This window comes from Cavia porcellus, unplaced genomic scaffold (genome assembly GCF_034190915.1).
Source record: "Cavia porcellus strain 051 isolate PalLab524CR breed Dunkin Hartley unplaced genomic scaffold, mCavPor4.1 scaffold_17, whole genome shotgun sequence".
NCBI classification, from domain to species: domain Eukaryota; kingdom Metazoa; phylum Chordata; class Mammalia; order Rodentia; family Caviidae; genus Cavia; species Cavia porcellus.
In genome coordinates this window covers 61,018,511-61,037,677 of record NW_026947500.1, presented here as the reverse complement: position 1 = coordinate 61,037,677, position 19,167 = coordinate 61,018,511, and the positions used below count along the sequence as shown (strand labels likewise).

Genomic DNA, 19,167 nt, shown 5'->3' with positions numbered 1-19,167 from the left:
GACCTACAGGTGCTCCTCCCAGAGAGGTTAGCAAAGCCCACCAAATGCACCCAGCCTAGAGAAATTCCACCACATATAGCTGTCGGCTTGGGAAAAGCACGCCCTGCTTGATGCACAGAAAGTGCGTGTTTCCATACATAGACGCTGTTTACGTTCTTCGTTCTCCAAATCCAAATGCATGGTGGCTACTGGTCCCCAAGGCTGACTCTGTCCCAGGGAGGCAACCTCAGGGTGGAGTCCCCTTCAGTCTCCAACAGCCTGCGGCAAGAGTCCCATAGGTGCGCATCAGAGGTTAAGAACACAGGAGAATGGCCGAACACATGGGATGATCACAAGATGAATGTCCACAAGTTATAAAAACATTGTACTATAAACATAACTGTAAAAGGTGCCGCGGAATATGTGTTTTTGAAACCAGAGGGAGTATTTTGAGTGAGATTGGTGGCAATGTGCCTTTTTTGTTTTTTTCTTTTCAGACCAGGTCTCACAATGTACTCCATGCTGGCCTCGAACTCGCAGTGACCCTCCTGCCTCAGTCTCCCCACTGCTGAGGTTACAGGTGTGCATCACTATGTCTGGTGGCAATGTGTCTTTTACTGTAGTAATTTTTTTTTTAATTCAGAGGGAGGGGAAGAAGTAAAAAGAATCCTGACGTGTTATGTCCGTGTTGCACCTTCCCACGAGGAATGTGATCATTTAGGTACTGCAAATACAACCACAGTCACTACTTTCTGATCAACGGTCTTTTCCCTCCTGGACCCGCCCCTTAGCCCTCCTCTGCCCGACAGCCGCAGATCACAGAACCGCCACTGGGAGGCGCCACCCCCCCCAAATGAAAACCAAAAGGCCGGGGCACTTCGGGGGTAGCATGTGACTTTACCCTGACGCACGGGAGGACGGGCCCACAGCCAACCTCGACTCAGCTTCCCCTCCTGTTCAGGGCCGGAACCGACAGCGGAGTTGCCGCAAAACTGTGGGCTCCTCTATACTTTCTCGTGGAACGATTCCCTCGCCTATCAGTCACTGTCAACCAGTCATTATCGGGTAGAGCCAGAGTCGATCACTCGCGTTCAATCCACCGCAAAATCACAACAAAACTGAGCCCGACCGTAAGCTCAGCGGACCCTCCTGCCTGCAGTTCGCTTCCACCAAGCAGCACTACGAGTCCTAAGGCTCTCGCCCTCGGGGTTGAATCCACTTCCTGCCAGGCCCAACCCCTTCGTAGTCTCGCCCAACCATGGGTCGGAGTTTCAGAGCAGTGCCGGCCTCTAAGATGATAACCAATCATAAAGCCCCGCTCTTCCAAAACTCTGTCCTATCAGAAGCTAAGCTCATCTATAATTCCCCGTTTCCACTAGGCCCCGCCTCTAGCACAGAATTGGGAGAAGTCCTGCCCAATCAGAGACCTCTTCCTCTTCTGAACCCCGCCCCGTCGGGCCAGTTTTTCCCAGGCGGATGACGCCATCAGGCCGCGCCGCGAGAAGGTCGCACAGGGTCCTGTAACATGGCGGCGGCGGCATTGCGCGGCGCCTGGTGCCGCTGTCCGCGGGTGAGCCGTAGCGCGAGGCTGGCAAGGGGAGTTTCGGAGGCTATGGGCGCGCAGCCTTCAAGGCCTCGTCGGTGACCTCAGGCCCTTGCCTCTCGTGGCCCTTCGCTTGACCTCCACGGGCGACGTAGGGCTGGGGCTTTAGGTCAGCGTAGCAGGAGCTCCTAGCGAGGCCGGGGGCGGGGTGGGGGGTAGGGGACAGGGTTGCACGGTGCCTGGCGGGGAGCCTGGCATCCCTTGCCTACTAATCGGACTGCACTTGCCCGGGGGAGGCCAGGTGGCTGGGCCGGTCGTGTCCCGTGCAGGAGCAACCGTGACAGTCACAGCTCGCCTTTAAATGCCATGCCTTCCACGGAAGGCGTAGACTGCATCGCCTCCCCTGGCTCTCAGAGTGAAAGGACGGGATGCCGAGAGCTGTGGCTCTCGGTGCCGCGGGGTGGCTGGGGTCAGGATGTGTGTGAGACCCAATCGGAAAGTAGTGCATATTGCTGGTGCTTGACCCCATTTTATCAGTTAGGAAAACTGGGAACTCCACAAAAGTTAAGCAGCGTGCACACAAGCCCAAGAGCTGGTCCAAAGCCCAGTTACGTCTGACTCTAGAGCCAAACTTAAGGGGAAGGAAGGTAGCTCACAGAAAGGTGAATGCTGGTAGACAGATGTCTTTGAATCAGAACGGATACTTTCTTCTTGATGTGTAGTTTACACTCCCAACACTTATCTTCGAGTAGAAAGGTGGCAGTGCTACCTGTGTGAGTTTGAGGTGTTGCTTGTGCTTTCCACAGCTAGGTGGCAGATAATGGGGATAAAGGCCCTGGAAATGAAAGAGTGATTCCCTTCAGCCATATGACTTCAATGCATTGTGTCCGAAACTGGGCTCCAGGGTGTGGAGTTGAACAGGATTGGCCTATGGCTTTAAGTTCTTGATTTGGTGGGAGAAGAAAGAGCTTTTGACATGACACTCACTGAGTCCTAGCCTAGGAAGATTTCACTGAATTGTTCTGTGTGCAGCCCAACCCTTGACAAGAACACTGCAGGTTTGTTCCAAGGTTGTCCCTGGCACCGTAAGTCATCACTTTGCTTCTGAGTGCCCAGATTTGTAGCTTTTGGAGCCTGGCTGAAGGCTTGTGACAGAGGACTGCTCCCCACCAGCATTGAAGGGATGACATTGCACTGGTGTCTGTAGCCTTCTTCCCCAGCAGGTGGGCATTTCCTGCCTCCTACCTCTTGCCCCCTTTTCAGATGCAAGAATAGGCCCCAGAGGTGCAGTGGGGTGTTTCTTTTTCCACCAGGTTTCACTGCCTTCTCAGCCTGAGAAGACTGCAGATCATCTAGCACATAGCAGGAATGCAGTCAGGCTCAGTAAATGAGTTGTAAGCTTGTATGTCTTGCTTTCTTTCCTCACTCTCTTGTTTGAATGGATCCTTTTCTCTTCTCTCCACCTAGAGATGCCTTGGGAGTGGAGTCCAGTTACTTTCCAGCCACAGCCTACCCCATGGTTCACCCTATCAGACAACCTGGCCAGGCCAAGAGCTACTGTTGGTGAGTGACCCAGAGGCCAGCAAGCAAACCGGAGGGGCTGAGAAGTTGGACTCGGTTTGCCGGGGGAGGCTGGGCCAGAATGGTCAGTCACACTGCCCACGGCATCTCAAGTGGGCTTTCCAAGTCCAGAGCCTTCAGAGAGGGAGACATGGGAGGCCCTGAAGCTGCAGGTTGAAGCAAAACACGCCCTCTCATCCAGTGCCCTCACAGGCAGCTCATCACCTCCCCATCATGTCCTGGGGCTGTCACAGGTATGGAACAGACCCTGTGGTTCTTCCCCTTTGTTGTCCAGGCCTGTCACCCACAATTTGTGGCAGGACTGGCGCAAGGGGACAGAATTCTTGATGGACTTAGGACTTGGCCTTTCCTAGAGAAAGGCTAGCCAGGGTGGGCTGTGAGGGGCCTGCAGCCTTCTGTTAGGAGGCCTGGCAACCCCTCCTGAGGAGTGACACCCTGGTGCTGTTGTCCTTGGTGGCCTGACATGGCCAGACAGGCAGTTATCCCAGACACTGGTAAAGAATCATGCCTGGTTGCCTCTGAGTGACTCGTTGCCTCTGAGTGACTCTTAGTTGTTCTCTAAGTGCTATCTTTTTCTTTACAAATTTTCAACACAGGATTGCACTGTTTGCTCAGGCTGATCTGGAACTCACTACATAGACCAGGCTGGCCTTGAACTCGTGATCCTCCTGTCTCTGCCTCCCAAGTGCTGGGATTACGGGTGTGAACCACTGCACCCAGTTTATATGTCTTTTCTTCAGTTCACTGCTCTCAGCCTCACATGTGATGAAATAAGGATTTCCCTTTAGTTTGGTCTGACCCTGAGTTTTTTCTTGGATGTATACATTATTCTGACTACACATAATTGATTATACATATTTATGAGGTACGGTGTGATATTTCTCTGCACTGATACACAATGTGTAGTGATAGATCTGGGTCATTGGCACCTCAGACATGGATCATTTCTTTGTACTGAGATTCAAAATCTCAACTCTTTGTATTTTTGTTTGTTTGATTGGTTTTTCTTAAGACAGGGTCTCACTATGTAGTTCAGCTGGCACTGAACTTGCAGCAATTCTCATGCCTCAGCCTCCCAAGTGCTGGGATGACAGGCATTTTTAGAGCAGCTTTAGGTTTACAGAAAAACCCTACAGAAAGTTGCCATCTCCCTTCTGTCCCGGTCTAGGCCCAGGGACAGCGCTGTGAGAACAGATGAAGCAGAGCTGATGCAGCATTCCTAGCAGACTCCTGGGTAACGCAGGGTGTCTTGAGTCTTGCTGCTGACCGTCTGCAGGTTCTCACAAATGAAGAAGCAGGTGTTCATCTGTGCAGAGTGCTGCAGAATAGTTTCACTGCCTTAATAGTGCCTGTGCCACCGGTTTGTCCGCCTTTCCCAACCCCTGGCAACCACTCACCTTCTCACTGACTCTCATGCTTTGCCATTTCCAGAATGTTCTATAGTGGGAATCATGAACATGTAGCCTTTTTTGATTGATGTCTTCAGTTAATAATATGCATTTAAAGTTCCTCGATGGCTTCAGAGCTCTTTTCTCTTCTTTGCTGTATAATACCCTGTTGCCAGGAAGTAATGTGTCTCTTGATTTCAGGACTTCCTCTTCATGCTCAAACACATTGAAAATGATAAAAAAAACACCACACTTAGCCAGGTGTGGTGGCGTGCACCTGTAATCCCAGCACTCAGGAAGCTGAAGCAGGATTGCCATAAGTTCAAGGCCAGCCTGGCATACATTGCAAGACCATGTCTCACAAATAAACAAAAAAACACAATAGTTAGTGTTTGCATGGAACCCACACACATTTTCCCATAAATTTTAGTATTAGTATTATTTTTGAACTCACAACCTTGCACTTGACAGGCAAGTACTTTTGCTGTTGAGCATATCCCCAGACCCTTTCCCATAAATTTTAAATTACCTTTTAGGGCTAGGGGTATGGCTCAGTGGCACAGTGCCTGCCTGGGAGGCTTGAGGTTGTGAGTTTGACTTCTGGTACCAGTAAATAAATAGTCACCTTTCAGTGTTTAATTTTGCCTTATACAATGTGAATGCTTTGTGAATAGTTGTTACACAGTATTATTTAGGGAGTAACAAGAGAAAAGTCTACAGACTTCTAAATATATATATATATATGTACACACAACCACACACTTACACACACACGTATACGTATGCATAGAAGGGCCAGTTTTTTTGGTACTGGGAATCAAACTCAGGATCTTGTGCCTGTGAGTTAGGTGCTGTGCTGCTGAACTTTATCCCTGGCCCAGGTTTGTTTTTCGAGACAGGGTCTTACTGTGTAGCCCATGCTAGCCTTAAATTTTTGGCGATCCTCCTGCCTCAGCCTCCTGCACAGTACACATTTTTCCCCTTGTGTTTTCAACTTGTGCTTGGTCAAATCCCAGGATGTGGAACCTCTGGATCCTGTGCACTAACTGTAACCAGGTATTGTGGCGCATACCTATGATCTCAGCACTGCAGAAGGCTGAGTCAGAAGAATCACAAGTTTGAGCCCAGCCTGGGCAACTTACTGAGGCCCTGTCTCAAAGACTAAAAGGGCTGGGATGGCGCTCAGGGCAGAGACCCCAGAAAAAAAAAACCCAAAGAACGCGGGTTGTGCAGTGTCAGTGGATGCCTCCTTGGTGCGTCCTCTGTTACGGTAATAAGTGAATCAGCTGTCAGCTGTTGAGCGGGAACTGATGTCCTCAGCAGGCGAGAAGTAGGAACCCCCACCATCCCCCACAGAGCAGCCAGGCAGCTCCCTGTGCATCCTGGAGTCTCCTCCCTGATTTGTTTTCCCTCGCCTCCTTTCTAGTCCAAATCCTACTCTTCTGGAAACAGAAAAGGCTTTCTGTCTGGCTTACTGGACAACATCAAGCAAGAATTAGCCAAAAACAAAGAGATGAAAGAAAGTATTAAAAAATTCCGAGATGAGGCCAAGAAGCTGGAAGAGTCTGATGCGCTGCAGGAAGCCCGCAGGAAATACGTGAGTGCCCCGCCACCCACACAGCTGGTCCCAGCCAGGCAGCTCCTCGATAGGCACAGGTGACCTGGAGACGGGCCGAGGGGTCTCAGCCTGCAGACCCGCTGGGCCAGTGTCAGCCTAAGATGCCGGCCACTTGGAAAGGAACTGGGTCACCGGGCCAGTCTTACTCATGACTGCCACCGTCTCCTCTTGAACCGCCGCCAAGCATCAGCTGCTGGGCTCGGCAGCCATTCTGTGTGCTCCGTGAAAGGGCCCAGCTCCTCCGCCCACCCAGTGGCCACCCTGATGGCTGAGCGCCAGGCAAGGCCTTTTCCTTTGAGTGTCCCCTCTCGGGTCACACAGGTCATTACTAAGCAAGGATGGAGTTGGGGCAGTGCAAGACTGAATTGCAAGCCAAGTGTGGTGGTGCAAACCATGTCACTCCCACCCGTCATCCCTGTACTTGGGAGGCTGAGGCAGAAGGATCGCTGTAAGTTTGAGGCCAGACTGGGCCACTTACAAACAAACTAAGATGAAACTGCAACAGCCAGAGGCGTGGCAGGCGGCAGAGTGAGGTACATGGCCTGCCAGGAGTGCTTGGAGAGGATGTGACTGTGGACTGCCTCCTGCCTCCCAGAGAAAGGGCTGGAGCTGGGATTCAGGTCAGGGAGAGCAGGCGGCACAGGCAGGCCCGAGCTGCAGAGGAGAGGATGCGACCTCTGCCTTCTGAGTGTGTGGCTGGGTCTGCTTCTTCCCTCCAGAAAACCATCGAGTCGGAGACGGTGCGCACCAGTGAGGCGATCCGGAGGAAGCTGGGGCAGCTCACGGGGACGGTGAAGGAGGTAACAGGCGGACGTAGTCAGGAGCGGCTGGGGTCACTGTCCCCCCAGGTGGCAGGGACCTGGCTCCCGGGCTGGGCATGGAGTAAGGCACTGGAGGTATCAAAGCAGGACTCGGGGAGGTCAGGCTTCGGGCGCTCACAGAGGGGCAAGAAGGAGAGGCTGAACTGGGGTCTGGGTATGGCTCTGTGGGGAGCGCTTGCCTGGCAAGGAAATGTCCTGGGTTCTGTCCTTGGCACCGCAAAAGCAAAAAGGATTTTTGTTCTTCTTGGTCAAAAACAGAAGATGCTTCTACCCCGGGCACAGGAGGCTGGCAGGTGTAAGGCTTTCAAAGCAGGGTAGAGCAGCCAGGCTTGGTAGTAGAGGCTTGTAATCTCAGCACTTGGGAAGCTGAAGCAGGAGGATCACCACAGGGTTCAGGCCAGCCTGAGCTACACAGCAAGAGCCTGCCCAAAATAATGGAAGAGAAGGCAGGTCAGGCCTTGGACAGCCCCACCTCACTCTCACTGGCCACGCTGCACCCTCGGCAGCCCTGTTGCTGGACAGTTTTAGATCCTGTCCTGGCCATTCCGGCCTGCGGGTCCAGCACCCTGAAATGAAATGCAGCAGTCTCTGGGGTGTGCCCTCTGCCCCTGAGGTGCTGTGCGAGCGAGTGCAGCCCCTCTGTCTGTCTCAGTAGAGTCTCGACGAAGTCAGTAAGAGCGATTTGGGCAGGAAGATCAAAGAGGGGGTGGAGGAGGCCGCCAAGACAGCCAAGCAGTCGGCCGAGTCCGTGTCCAAAGGCGGGGAGAAGCTGGGTAGGACGGCAGCCTTCAAGGCCCTCTCCCAGGTGAGTAGGCCGGGCTGGGCCCAGAGCCACAGAATGGGCAGGGAGGGCAGCGTGGGCTGATGGGGCCCAGACACCAGGGGACACTGGGGCTCTTGCCGTCCCCGGCAGGGCGTGGAATCTGTGAAGAAGGAGATCGACGAGAGCGTGCTGGGCCGAATGGGGCCCTATCGCAGGCCTGAGAGGCTCCGAAAGAGGACGGAGTTTGTTGGGGAGAAGCTCAGAGAGGAGAAAGTGTTTGAAGCCAACGAGTAGGCTCCTCCAGGCCCTGGGAAGGGCAGGGTGGGGGTGGCCGGGCCAGGCCCGTTACGCCCTGCCTGCCTTCCGTGTCCTGTCCTTGCAGAGAGGCGCTCGGGGTCGTGCTGCACAAGGACTCCCGGTGGTACCAGCAGTGGAAGGACTTCAGGGACAACAATGTTGTCTTCAACCGTGAGTCAGGCCAAGCCCCAAGTCCCAGGCAGGGCGGTCCCCATAGAAGTGGGAAGGGGGTCACTTCCTCAGGGCCACCTGGCTAGTGACTGTGATCCTGCCACAAAGGCGCTGGGCCGTGGCTCCCTCTTGGGACATTAGGGCCCCAGGAGCCCTGATGCTGGCAGAGGCACAAGTGGCTCTCTACCCCGAGTGCAGCTGGGCAGGGACTTGGGGATGACCTTGAGCCTTGCATGCACCCCCCACTGTCGCTAGTCTTGGGGGAACCACTAGAGGCCTGTTTCCTTTGTAGTGGAAGCAACAGCCAGTGGGGGTGGCACCCCATGTTGCATGCCCACCCGGGGCCATGGCCAAGGGTGTCTGTGACCTTGCCAGATGGGTGGGCAGCAGCCCCCTGCACAGACAGGAAGCAGCTCAGGGTCCCGTCTGGGGGGTGCCCTGTCGTGTGTGGCGTCAGGTGTCCCCTGGGAGGGACCTTCCACCAGTGCCACCCCCAACCTCGCAGGCTTCTTTGAGATGAAGATGAAGTACGATGAGAGCGACAATGTACTCATCCGGGCATCTCGGGCCCTGACGGACAAGGTCACCGACGTGCTGGGTGAGCACCACTCCGGTTGGGTGAGCACCACTCCAGGTGCTCCTCCTCTACTGGCAGTGGCACTGGGAGGACACCCAGGCCCTGGACTCACCCGGCCTTGGTCCATAGGGGGCCTGTTCTCCAAGACAGAGATGTCAGAGGTGCTTACTGAGATCCTGCGGGTGGACCCAGCCTTCGACAAAGACCGGTTTCTGAAGCAGTGCGAGAGCGACATCATCCCCAACGTCCTGGAGGTGCCCGCTGCGCCCTGCAGCCCCCTCTCCCAGAGCACCCCAGGGGTGTCTGGCTGCCGGGATGTATCCTGAGCACACAGTGCCACTCCCAGCTCCTATCTGGTTGTGACTGCCCCACAGGCTGTGCCCCAGTCCCTTCCCAGATTTCCCAGCACCAACCACAGCCACCCACAGCATCTGGGGCTCAAGTGGGAACAGGCTTGGGAAGGGCATTCTGGAGGCCTTTTCTTTTTTCCCTCTGGCTGGTGCTACAGGGCCAGGCTCTGCCCTGGGCTACGCCCACCCCTCTTGGGGTCTGTGGCCTTCCGGTGGTGATTACTCAGGCTGGGATCCCCTTCCCCTGTGTGCTCAGGCATCCACTACCGCCTCCCTGTACCCCTCCATGCCTTCCTCCCCGCCTACTTGCAGGCTGCCCCGGTGCTGGAACCTCCCTGGTGGTGGGGTACAGCATGCAACTGGGTGGGGCACTGTCTCTGCAGCGCTGATATCCAGAGCCAGGGACACTGCCCCAGTGGCTTGTGAGTGAGGAAGGGCATCTCCCCCTGTCCCCCAGCCAGGTCTCCTTGTGGCACCGGCTCCCTCCTGCCCGCCTCCCTCCTGCAGACTACTGTTACCCTCACCAGAGTAGCCCTGTCCCAGGTCTCCCATACCTGTGCCCCACACCCCCAAGAAGACAGAGCGTGTGGGGCCCCAAAACCACAACAGGGCTCTGCGGTTTCCATCCCTTGGCTCCGAGCCGGGCCAGGCACACTGCCACCTTCCTTGTTTCTGAGGGCCCAGACCCCCCATGGGGTTCTCTGGGCTCCTGTCGTCCTGTGTTGCTCCTGGAGGACCAGAGCTACACACGCAGGGACCCTGCCCCTGCCTGGGCACCATGGCTCCCCTGTGCCTTTGGCCCACAGCCCCAGCCTGGGGGCTCAGGAAGGAGATGCTCCCCTACATTCTCCCTCCTCCCAGCCGCTCTCCTTCTCCCACTCACTGTTTCTCCGTTCCCTTTTTAGGCCATGATTTCTGGAGAGCTCGACATTCTCAGAGACTGGTGCTATGAAGCCGTGAGTACTGTTTTTGTCTTTCTTTTTCCGCCAAAGAAAAGACAGAAAGGCTGGCCCTGGGGGTGTGACTCACTGGTGCAGCAGGGCCTGGCGGCTTCCATCCCCAGCACCCGATAAGTCTGGGGCGAGGCGCCCTGTTTAGCCTGAGGGCCTCAAGGCAGGGCATCTGCTGTCAGACTGAGCCTGTGGTCACAGACCCCACCCCTGTTGTCCCGGCTACTGCAGAGGCTGGGAGAGGGCACAGGGTGAGTTCTGGGCAGCCTAGGCAACTTAGACCTAAAACAGGAGGGGGCCAGGCTTGTGGCTCTGATAGAGGCCACGGGTTCCATCCCCAGGACTGCAAAAAAGGAAAATCAGGTCTTCTCCTCTGCTGTGTCTAAGGGACCATTTGGTGTCACAGAGCTGCTGGGTTAAGGCGTGCCGGGAGAGGGTTCCAGTGCAGGCACGATGGGGTTTCTGAGGTGACCTGCTCCAGCTGTGATGGCCACAGGGCGCAGGGACCGGGGAAAGGGGAAGGGTCCTCGTATTGCAGGTGAGGTGTGGATCATTCCCAGCGGCTGAGGGTGGGCAACCCCGTAGCCCCCTGCCAGGGTTGCCCCTGTGTGCCCTAGGCATGCAGTTGCCTAGGATGAGCTGCAGACGGAAGGGTGCGGGTGCTGACCCCAGAGCTGGCCCCCTTACCAGATCCTGAAACATCACAGCGGCCTCCTGCCAGCCTGCTGGGAGCAGCACACATGCACATGTCCTGACAGGTCCAGAGCTGCTTCCCGAGTCCGGGCAAGAGTGGGGCCCAGGTTGCCCGAGCCGCCCACCCCAGGAGCCTGGTTGCACTGAGGCCATGCAGGCATCTGCCTCTGGGCCCTGTTCCTGGCAGCCTCCCTGTCCCCGAGGAACTCTGGCCACCTCGGCCCTCCCAGCTCCATTCCAGAGCTGTCTCTTGAGCATTGTGAGTTTTTTTCCTTTCCCCAGCTTCTTTGTGTGAAACAATCCTGAGTCTTTTTTGGTTCTTTCTGTTGTGCGCACTGCTCACAACAACTTGGAAAAAGCAGAGAAGATTCTGTCAGATTTTCTTTTTAAATGCTTCTCTGCACGGTGACTAATCCAGCAGGCATTTATGAGTTGGGTTGTGTTTCTTTTTCTTTTTTTTTTCTTTTTTTGGTGCAACCATGAAGCTAGCTGCTCATCCAGAGAGCTGCTGGTTCCTTGGGAATGCAGCTGAAGTTCTGGACACTTCCACGGAGGTGTTTTGGAAATTTCACCAGTGTCTGTGATTCCTGTACTCTGGGAGGCTGAAGTAGGAATATTGCACATTTGAGCCCACCCTGGGCAATTTAGCAAGACACTGTCTCCAAATGTAAACGAGTTAAAAAGGCTGGGAGTGTAGTTTAGTGTGAAGGGTTTGGCTTTAATCATCAATTCTGAGGGGGGAAATGAGCTAGCTGGGCATGGTCTAAGCTAGCTGCTTATCCTAGCTACCTTGGGGGCTGAGGCAGGAGGATCACTAATTTGAGATCCTGTCTCAAAAATCCTGTCTCGAAGAAAGAAAAGGGCCAGAGGCAGTTCAGTGTGGTGAAGCCCAGGCTTCAGTCCCTGGAGTCATAAAGGAAAACCAACAGGATTGGCTCCTGGTTTTATTCCTGGTTAGATGAGTGATTTCCACAAGAAAGGAGCTGTCTTGGTTAGTGGCTCCCGACCTGAAACCGGCTGAGGCTGTGCCCACTCTGCGCCTGCCCCGGCACGGGGACAGAACAGTAGACAGCATTGATGGGGTGGTCTGTGAGACAGGGCGGGCCGGAGCCTGGAAGAGCTGCTGAATTCCAGGCCAGGGTCCCTGGGGGAGGCCCTCGGGGAACTGGAGATCAGCCAGGGCCACCTCGAAGGGTGTGTTGGAGCGTGTCACAGTGCCTCCTGGCTGGTTAACGCTTCTTGGCACTTGTGCCGCCCTTTGCTGGGTGCCTTGCTCTTTCCATAATGAGAGGCTAATACTTGACTCTGGCCAGCAGCTGGGTGGCACCTGCCTTCTGCTTGGCCCAGTGCTCTGGGCAGCTGGCACCGCACACCCAGACTCCACGGTGAGCAGATGCCTAGTGGGGGTCTGGCCTTGCGGTTACCTGCCAAGCCCTTGGCCTCTCGTTGCAGACTTACAGCCAGCTGGCCCACCCCATCCAGCAGGCCAAGGCCCTGGGCCTCCAGTTCCACTCCCGCATCCTTGACATTGACAACATTGACGTGAGTATCTGAGGGGGTGACACCAGTGGGAAGGAGGGGGGGGCAGTGAGGCGTCCTGGCCTGGGCCTGAGGGTAGTGAAGCGTCCTGCTGGTCAGCTGCACTCAGCAGGGGTAGGCACTCACATGGCCCCGGGCCCCGGAGTCCTAGGAGGTAGGCTGTATAGCAGGTGGAGCGGCTCTGCCCTGTGCCTGGCTGGGCCCTGCTGTGATGTCCTCGCCCACTCTCTCTGCAGCTGGCCATGGGCAAGATGATGGAGCAGGGCCCGGTGCTGATCATTACCTTCCAGGCCCAGCTGGTGATGGTGATCCGAAATACCAAGGGCGAGGTGGTTGAGGGCGACCCGGTGAGTGGGGCAGTGGACGGTGAGCTGGATGCCATCTCAGAGCTGGGCGGTTTGGGGACCCTGTGAGGATGTAGAGATCCAACATCTGCCCTGTCTGGTTTTCCCAAGTCCTGAGTAGTGACCCCAGAGGACTCTGCCTGGTGTTCCCAGCACTTGGGCTGAGGTTGGAGGATCCTAAGTCTGAGCCCTACCTGGGCAGCTTGGGCGCTGGCTCAGAAGCCCCGAGTATGTGATGAGTGCCCTCCCACCCCCCACGTCTCTGCAGGACAAGGTGCTGCGCATGCTGTACGTGTGGGCACTGTGCCGAGACCAGGACGAGCTCAACCCCTACGCGGCCTGGCGCCTGCTGGATGTCTCTGCCTCCAGCACAGAGCAGATCCTCTGAGGCTGTGCCACCACAGGGCAGCTCCAGGGCTAGACCATCACTCGGGCAGACACCCAGGGCAACTCCAGAATTCTGGGGATGAGACTATCCCCAGCCAGTCGGGTGAAGAAGGTGCCACCACACTGCTGAGGGTGCCCGGGGCAGGAGACAGACGCTCACCACAGGGACCCCAGGACACCCCAGCGCTGGCCACACAGTGCCACAGTGTGTCAGGGCCCTGGCCAAGGACTCCGTGAAGGAGGGACAGGACGGAATCCAGCTGCTCTGCCAAGTGGCCTGGTAGTCAGCTGGGCCGTTTTAGGACGTTTTTATGTTCTTCCTGTACCTACACCTGAGATTGGGAAATAATAAACACCAAAGTGCAGAACAGCGTGGCCCATGTGCAGGTGTCTGACGTGGGGACCAGGGGGTAGTGGGCTGGGCCACCCAACCTTGGTCACCTCGGAGCCTAGTGCCACAGCCCCAGGAGAGGGGCGCCTTCCCCTGGCCGAGACCTCACCAGGCAGGCTGGGAGGGGACAGCAGAGAGCCATGAAACTACTGTGGGGGTGCTGCCCCGACTTTGCTGGCATGAGGGCTGGGGCCCGTGAGTGTCATTAGGGAAGCTGAGAAAGGGGTCTGGCTCCCGGGGATGGGGGTGCGGGGCAGAGGTCAGCCCGAGGGCGTACAAGGCGCTCGAGGGATGGGGAATGGCAGCTGCCTAGGTCCGGGTGAGATCCTGGATGCTCGCTGGGCTCGGGGTGTTGCTGCAGGTGTTGATCGAGCTCTGCATCCCTGAGCCAGGGCTGGGTCTCAGACCTTGCCACTAGCTGCGCCGCCTCCGCCCCCCGCGGCGGCCCCGCCCCCCGTCGCCATGGGAACAGCCGCGGCGCCGGGCTATCGCGCGCCTCGCCCGCCTCGGTCTCCGCCGCTTCCAGGGGCGGCTGGGGTGGGCTGAGCCGGGGCCGCCGCCTTGGCCACCGTTGGGGAGAGGTCGGGCGTGAAGCCGTCACGGTTCCGGGAAGAGCGCGGCCGCCAGGTGGCTCGTCCGCGTGCGGTGCAGGCCAAGGTGAGGGGCGCTCCGGGGCCGGGGCGGGGGCGGAGCGATGGGGGAGGGGTCCCGGGCAGTTGGGAACAAAGGGAGCGGGCGGGGGCCACGCGGATCCGACCTGGCTGCGCCGCCGGGACGCGGGCGGTGCAAGCTCGCACCTGTTGGATGCGGGCCGGGCGGTCGGGGCTCCGGGGCCAGCTCAGCGTCCCCGCCCGCGCGCACCGCCGGAGTTGGTCCCCGCGTGGCGGCGGCAGCGAGCGCGCGGGCCGGGCATGGGCGTCGCCCGGCGACAGCGGTGCGGGTTATGGGGTGTTACGGGGGCGCGGGAGGGAGGGCGACGCCTCAGACTCCTGCCTGGACGGCCTCCTCCTCCCCGGCAGGGCGCGCGGCGATGTGAGCCATGAGCACGACGTGGACGCTGTCGCCCGAGCCGCTGCCGCCGTCGACGGGGCCTCCGGTGGGCGCGGGTCTGGACGCGGAGCAGCGCACTGTGTTTGCCTTCGTGCTCTGCCTGCTTGTGGTGCTGGTGCTGCTTATGGTGCGCTGCGTGCGCATCCTGCTGGACCCCTACAGCCGCATGCCCGCTTCCTCCTGGACGGACCACAAGGAGGCGCTCGAGCGCGGCCAGTTCGACTACGCGCTGGTGTGAGGGGCGGGGGTCTGCAAGGCTGGACCCGGCCGGCCCCAGCGCGGACGCGGGGCGTTAGGAGCAGGTCCACCCCAACCCCTTCGACCCTGCCCATCCCCCCTGGCCTGGCTCGAGCCCCGTCTCGTGCCTTTGTCCATCCCACCCCTTTCTTTCTGCACACCGGGCCCCAACTGCATCCCCAGCTTCTGAGTGGCGCTGCTGTTGTCACGTGCCAGGTATGAGTGCAGTGCACCCTTTCTTGGGAGTGGGTAGGTTCTCCCCAAGCCCTGCCCTTTCCCCATCCCCATTTTCTGGCCACACCCAGTGTCACCATGGCTGAGAGTTGAGCCTGTCTTGGCGTCCTGCAGGGCAGGACGCTGCCTTTGGTAATGCCCTGCACATCCTGCCCGAGACCTGGATCTAGAGTACCCACCATGGCTGCTGCCTCCAGGTCAGCGCGCCCTTCCCCGTGCGCAATCGGCCCCTGCCTCTTCTCCAGCGCTTCCCACGTCCCTCCACTACCTTTTCACTTTGCCTTGTCCCTGAGAGATGATGATGATGACAGCAGTGATAATAAAAGCTACTATTGAGCTCTTACTGCATGCTAAGCCATGTCTTGAGTTAGCACCTCGTATTCATTGTCTGCTTGCTTTTGGGATGGGGCGAATGAGCCAGGCCCCTTGAACATCCCCTTTTCCAGGCAGGGGGCCTGAGATCTGGGCAGCTGTAGTGACCTGCCCATAGCCACATGGATCACGTTTAGTTGGAAGCAGTGTGCGTGCGGACCTGGCTCCTGCCTGCTGCCCAGTGTGCACACACCGTGGACCTGCCCTGCCGGTGCTGGTCTATAGCATCTTAGCCTCCCCATTCCTCGCACAAGTCGAGACTCCTTGCCCGAGTTTCCCTTGACTGCAGAGGTGCTTCAGGCTGGGGTGGGGGCTGGAATGCAGACTCTCCCCATGAGCTGCCCCTGCATCCCAGCCGTCCAGCTCATGTCATCCTGTGCGGCTTGGCACCTGTGGGGCTGGTACCGCGTTATGAGCACCACGGTGTGGGCTGGCTTCACTCCACAGCCAGCCCGGGAGATGTGTTGCATGCCCCGGAGGAGCCATGTGCAGTGTGTGGGGAGAAATGAGCGTTTCTATAAAAGGAAAGCTGTGTGAAGGCGCTGGCTGGGGAGCCGCAGTTATCCTCAGAGGATGTCAGGTTTGCTTGGGGGAAGGCACACTGTAGGAGGAAACACGGCTGCCCAAGAACCCCAGTCTCCCAGGCCTGCCCCCTGCTCCACGCCCACACAAATGTGGAGTCTTGGGGACCCACCAGGACTCAACTTCCTCCCCCACCTACCTCTGCTCCCCAGTTCTGCCTTTGGCTTTTCTAGGGATTTGGGGCCTGCTCTCCTTCCAGGTTCTGCCCCCGTCCCCCTCCTAGCTTCTCACATCTGGCCACCTTCAGTCTCTGCTGGCTTCCACCTTCTGTCATATGTGCGGTGGTGCCCCACTCTGAAAACCTGTCTCTGTAACCTGTCCCCACTAGCCGTGTCCAGCCTGACTCATCCCATCCAGGCTTGTCAAAGAGCCACTTCTACCCAGCTACTAGCAGGACAATCATGGCCAAACTGAGCTCATTCCGGGCAGCAGCTTTGCTTCCATAACCCCAAGCTGTGACACCCCAGGACCTGCGCTCCCCCATCTTTAAACCACAAAAAAGCAGAAAAGCAGGTAGACGGGAACTTTATTCCAGGTGACAGCTGGACTCTGGCGGGGGTGAGGCATGGGGTGGCATGGTCAGCTGCAGAGGGCTCAGGGATGCCCAACCTGAAGTCCAGGGAGAAAATTTGGGCTGCCTGAACAGAGGAAGGTGTGTGAGGGGTGCTGGAGTGGGGGCCCAGCTCTGCCCCTCCATAGAGGCAGAGAACAGTCACAGCTGAGCTTGGGGAACTGGCCTGTCTATCTCCTAGTAACATGGTCCTGTGCCCTAGCTGCTCCAGGAGAGCCCTGGACCAATGGGATTCCATTTCCGGAACCTCCATGCATGCAGCATCCAAGTTCCGTACCTATGGCTGAGAACTGGGCCACTCAGCGACCTCCAAGACGATCCTCATGACAGTCCAGTGCAGGAGTCTGGTATATCTGCCACTGGCCACACACTCACCTTGCAGGGGGTGCTGCCCAGCCCAGGAGCTCCAGGGGCACCAGGAACGGATTCAGAGGGCAGATACCAGCTGCTTGCCAGGCTGATCTCAATTCACTGGGTGCACTGTGCCCAGGGGGCCCAGGGGGGACTTGGCTGGGCTCCTCTGATACCCTAGGACCATGCCCCTCATCCCCAGCTTCAGGCCTAGGACTTCTGCCAGAGGGGCTGGGCTCTGGGGCCATCAGGTGGTCATAGGTTTTCATCATGTGCTCAACTAGGGCTGTACAGGGGAGGTGAGGCAGCTCCTCGGGGAGTGACAGGAGCAGGTCAAGGACCACAGCCGACTCTGGTGATGGAAGGAGGGGACAGGAGTGAGCAGACCTGCCACCTGGCACCCTTCACCCCGCCTTCTTGGTCCCTCCCCAGCCCTCTCACCAGCTGCGGAGAGCTCTGGGCCCTGGCCACTCCGGGAGGCAGAGGACAGGTACTTGTAGATCTTCTCGAAGTCCACGATGAAGTGTCCCTCAGGGGAGGGGCCCACCCGGGACTCAACAGGTGCCTCAGGGGCAGAGCTGAGGGTCTCAGGGTGAGGGCCAGAGGCACCCGGGGCAGGGCCACAGGCCTCAGGGGCAGGGTTTGATACATAAGGGGCAGAACCAGAAGCCACTGGGGCGGGGCCAGGGGTCACAGATGCAGTGCCAGAGGCATTAAGTGTAGGGCCAAGGGAGAAGTCACAAACACTAGGAGCAGAGCCAGTGGTCTCCGGGGCAGAGCCAGGGGCCTTAGGGGTGCAGTCCTCCTGCCCTCTGGTGGTGCTCAGGAGCAGCGGCTTTGCCCGAGCTTTTGTAGGCTTGGGGGGCTTGGAGTGTAAGAGGCTGAGGGGTTCAGTGGCCGCAATGGTGAGCACCTGGCAGGCAGATAGGCAGAGCCCTCAGGGAAGGAAAGGTACACCCTCCTTTCCTCTGTTCTCTGCTGCCAGGCTGAGCCCCCTCCTTCACCCCCGCATTAAATCCCTCCCTGACACCCTGTGGAAGGCAGACGGGGACACTGAGTTTCAAGGAGTCTACCGCTTGTTTGGGGTTGGGGGGTCACACAGCTGGCAAAGGCCCATGTACACTGTTTCTTGTTTAGGGTTTGGGGTTTTGCAGTGGTAGGGACCAAACCTAGGGCCTGTGCATGCTAGGCAAGTGCTCTGCTACTGACAGACACCCCCAGCTCCATTTCTACAACCTCCTCTCTGGGGCACCCCCTTTACCTGGGAGAAGCCTGCCGTCAGCGGTTCCTCGAGTGGACCTGTTATCTTCTCAGCTAGATCTGTCCATACCTGGGTGAAACCAGGGCAGCCCGGGACTCGGCCAGCAGCACTGCCCGGAGCCCTAGCCTCCCGGGGTCCCCTGACCAGTTCACCCGGCTCCCTTGCCCTGCCCACTCGCCTCACCTCAATAGGAGCCAGTATCTGTGCCTGTGTGTGCCTTGGACCCCGAGTACCATGTGGGTGTACCTTCTGAGTGGCCTCGCGAGCCACTCGGCTTTTGAGGTGCTGGAGGAAGTCGCCGATCTAGGGAGGAGGGCGGGAAAACCATCTGAGCTCCATGATGTAGAAGACAGGCACCGAGGATGTGACCCACTATGTAAATCGCTCCTAGGCTAAGAGCTAACCGGTTCACTTCCACCCCGCCCACTTCCTAACGTCCACTGCCCCACTGCACTTGCCGCAGGATCTGCAGCCCACAGGCCTTTCACGCCCAGTTCGCCCGGGCCTTAGTCCCTGCCCGCCCCGCCTGATGAGACCCCACCCTCAGGCTTACCCAATCACGGCCCGCATGGCCCCACCTATAGCTTGCATTCCTGACGTTGGTTGGTTCACGGGCCACCGCCCACGGCGTCCTACTGTGGGCCTGCCCCCAGCCACATGGCCACGCCCCCAGCCTCGCTTCTGAGATGGGACCCGCGGCTCACCTCCGTCTCGCTCCGGCTCCACAGCTCCTTGGCCAGCTCGGCGGCGTCTGGCTCCGGCTGGCCCCGCCGCGCCAGCAGAAGTCGAAGTAGCTGGCGCTTCTCGCGAAGGTTCCAGGGCACAAGGCCGGTCACTTCGCCCAGATAGCGCGCCGGGGCCGACCGCCGCCGCTGTGGTGGCTTCATGCTGCTTTACAGTTAGGCGCCGGGGCTCTCTCGCCGCTTCCCTGGTGGGCGGGGCTACGGAAGCTGCAGAGGCCCCCAAGTGCGGCGCGAAGGCGGAAGCAGGGGGGGCGCGGCGGCTTGGCTTGTGCTGGCGGACCCGCCTCCATGAAAATAATGGGAAGACCGGCGGCACAAGTGGAGCAAGATGCGCGAGACCCCGTGTTGTATCTCATTTGTGAACTGGAGCCGAC

At 58.2% G+C, this 19,167-nt stretch overlaps 3 protein-coding genes across 3 annotated transcripts; 2 read left to right on the top strand and 1 right to left on the bottom strand.

Moving 5' to 3' along the window:
• The first annotated feature begins 1,425 nt into the window (after window positions 1-1,425).
• On the top strand, window positions 1,426-13,369 carry Timm44 (translocase of inner mitochondrial membrane 44). The gene is made up of 13 exons (XM_003461390.5): window positions 1,426-1,549; window positions 2,990-3,085; window positions 5,918-6,088; window positions 6,829-6,909; window positions 7,586-7,735; window positions 7,844-7,983; window positions 8,076-8,161; window positions 8,667-8,759; window positions 8,868-8,992; window positions 9,994-10,044; window positions 12,184-12,273; window positions 12,507-12,617; window positions 12,883-13,369. The coding sequence occupies exons 1-13, from the start codon at window positions 1,505-1,507 to the stop codon at window positions 13,000-13,002; spliced, it is 1,359 nt and encodes a 452-aa protein (XP_003461438.1). The 5' UTR covers window positions 1,426-1,504; the 3' UTR covers window positions 13,003-13,369.
• Window positions 13,370-13,852: 483 nt separating this feature from the next.
• On the top strand, window positions 13,853-15,271 carry Ctxn1 (cortexin 1). The gene is made up of 2 exons (XM_004999593.4): window positions 13,853-14,049; window positions 14,412-15,271. The coding sequence occupies exon 2, from the start codon at window positions 14,432-14,434 to the stop codon at window positions 14,678-14,680; it is 249 nt and encodes an 82-aa protein (XP_004999650.1). The 5' UTR covers window positions 13,853-14,049; window positions 14,412-14,431; the 3' UTR covers window positions 14,681-15,271.
• A 1,105-nt stretch (window positions 15,272-16,376) lies between these two features.
• Window positions 16,377-19,104, bottom strand: Snapc2 (small nuclear RNA activating complex polypeptide 2). Its single transcript, XM_004999592.4, has 5 exons — window positions 18,755-19,104; window positions 18,234-18,353; window positions 18,051-18,119; window positions 17,231-17,702; window positions 16,377-17,141 (listed from the first exon to the last, which is right to left on the bottom strand). The coding sequence occupies exons 1-5, from the start codon at window positions 18,935-18,937 to the stop codon at window positions 16,810-16,812; spliced, it is 1,176 nt and encodes a 391-aa protein (XP_004999649.2). The 5' UTR covers window positions 18,938-19,104; the 3' UTR covers window positions 16,377-16,809.
• Between the last annotated feature and the right edge of the window lie 63 nt (window positions 19,105-19,167).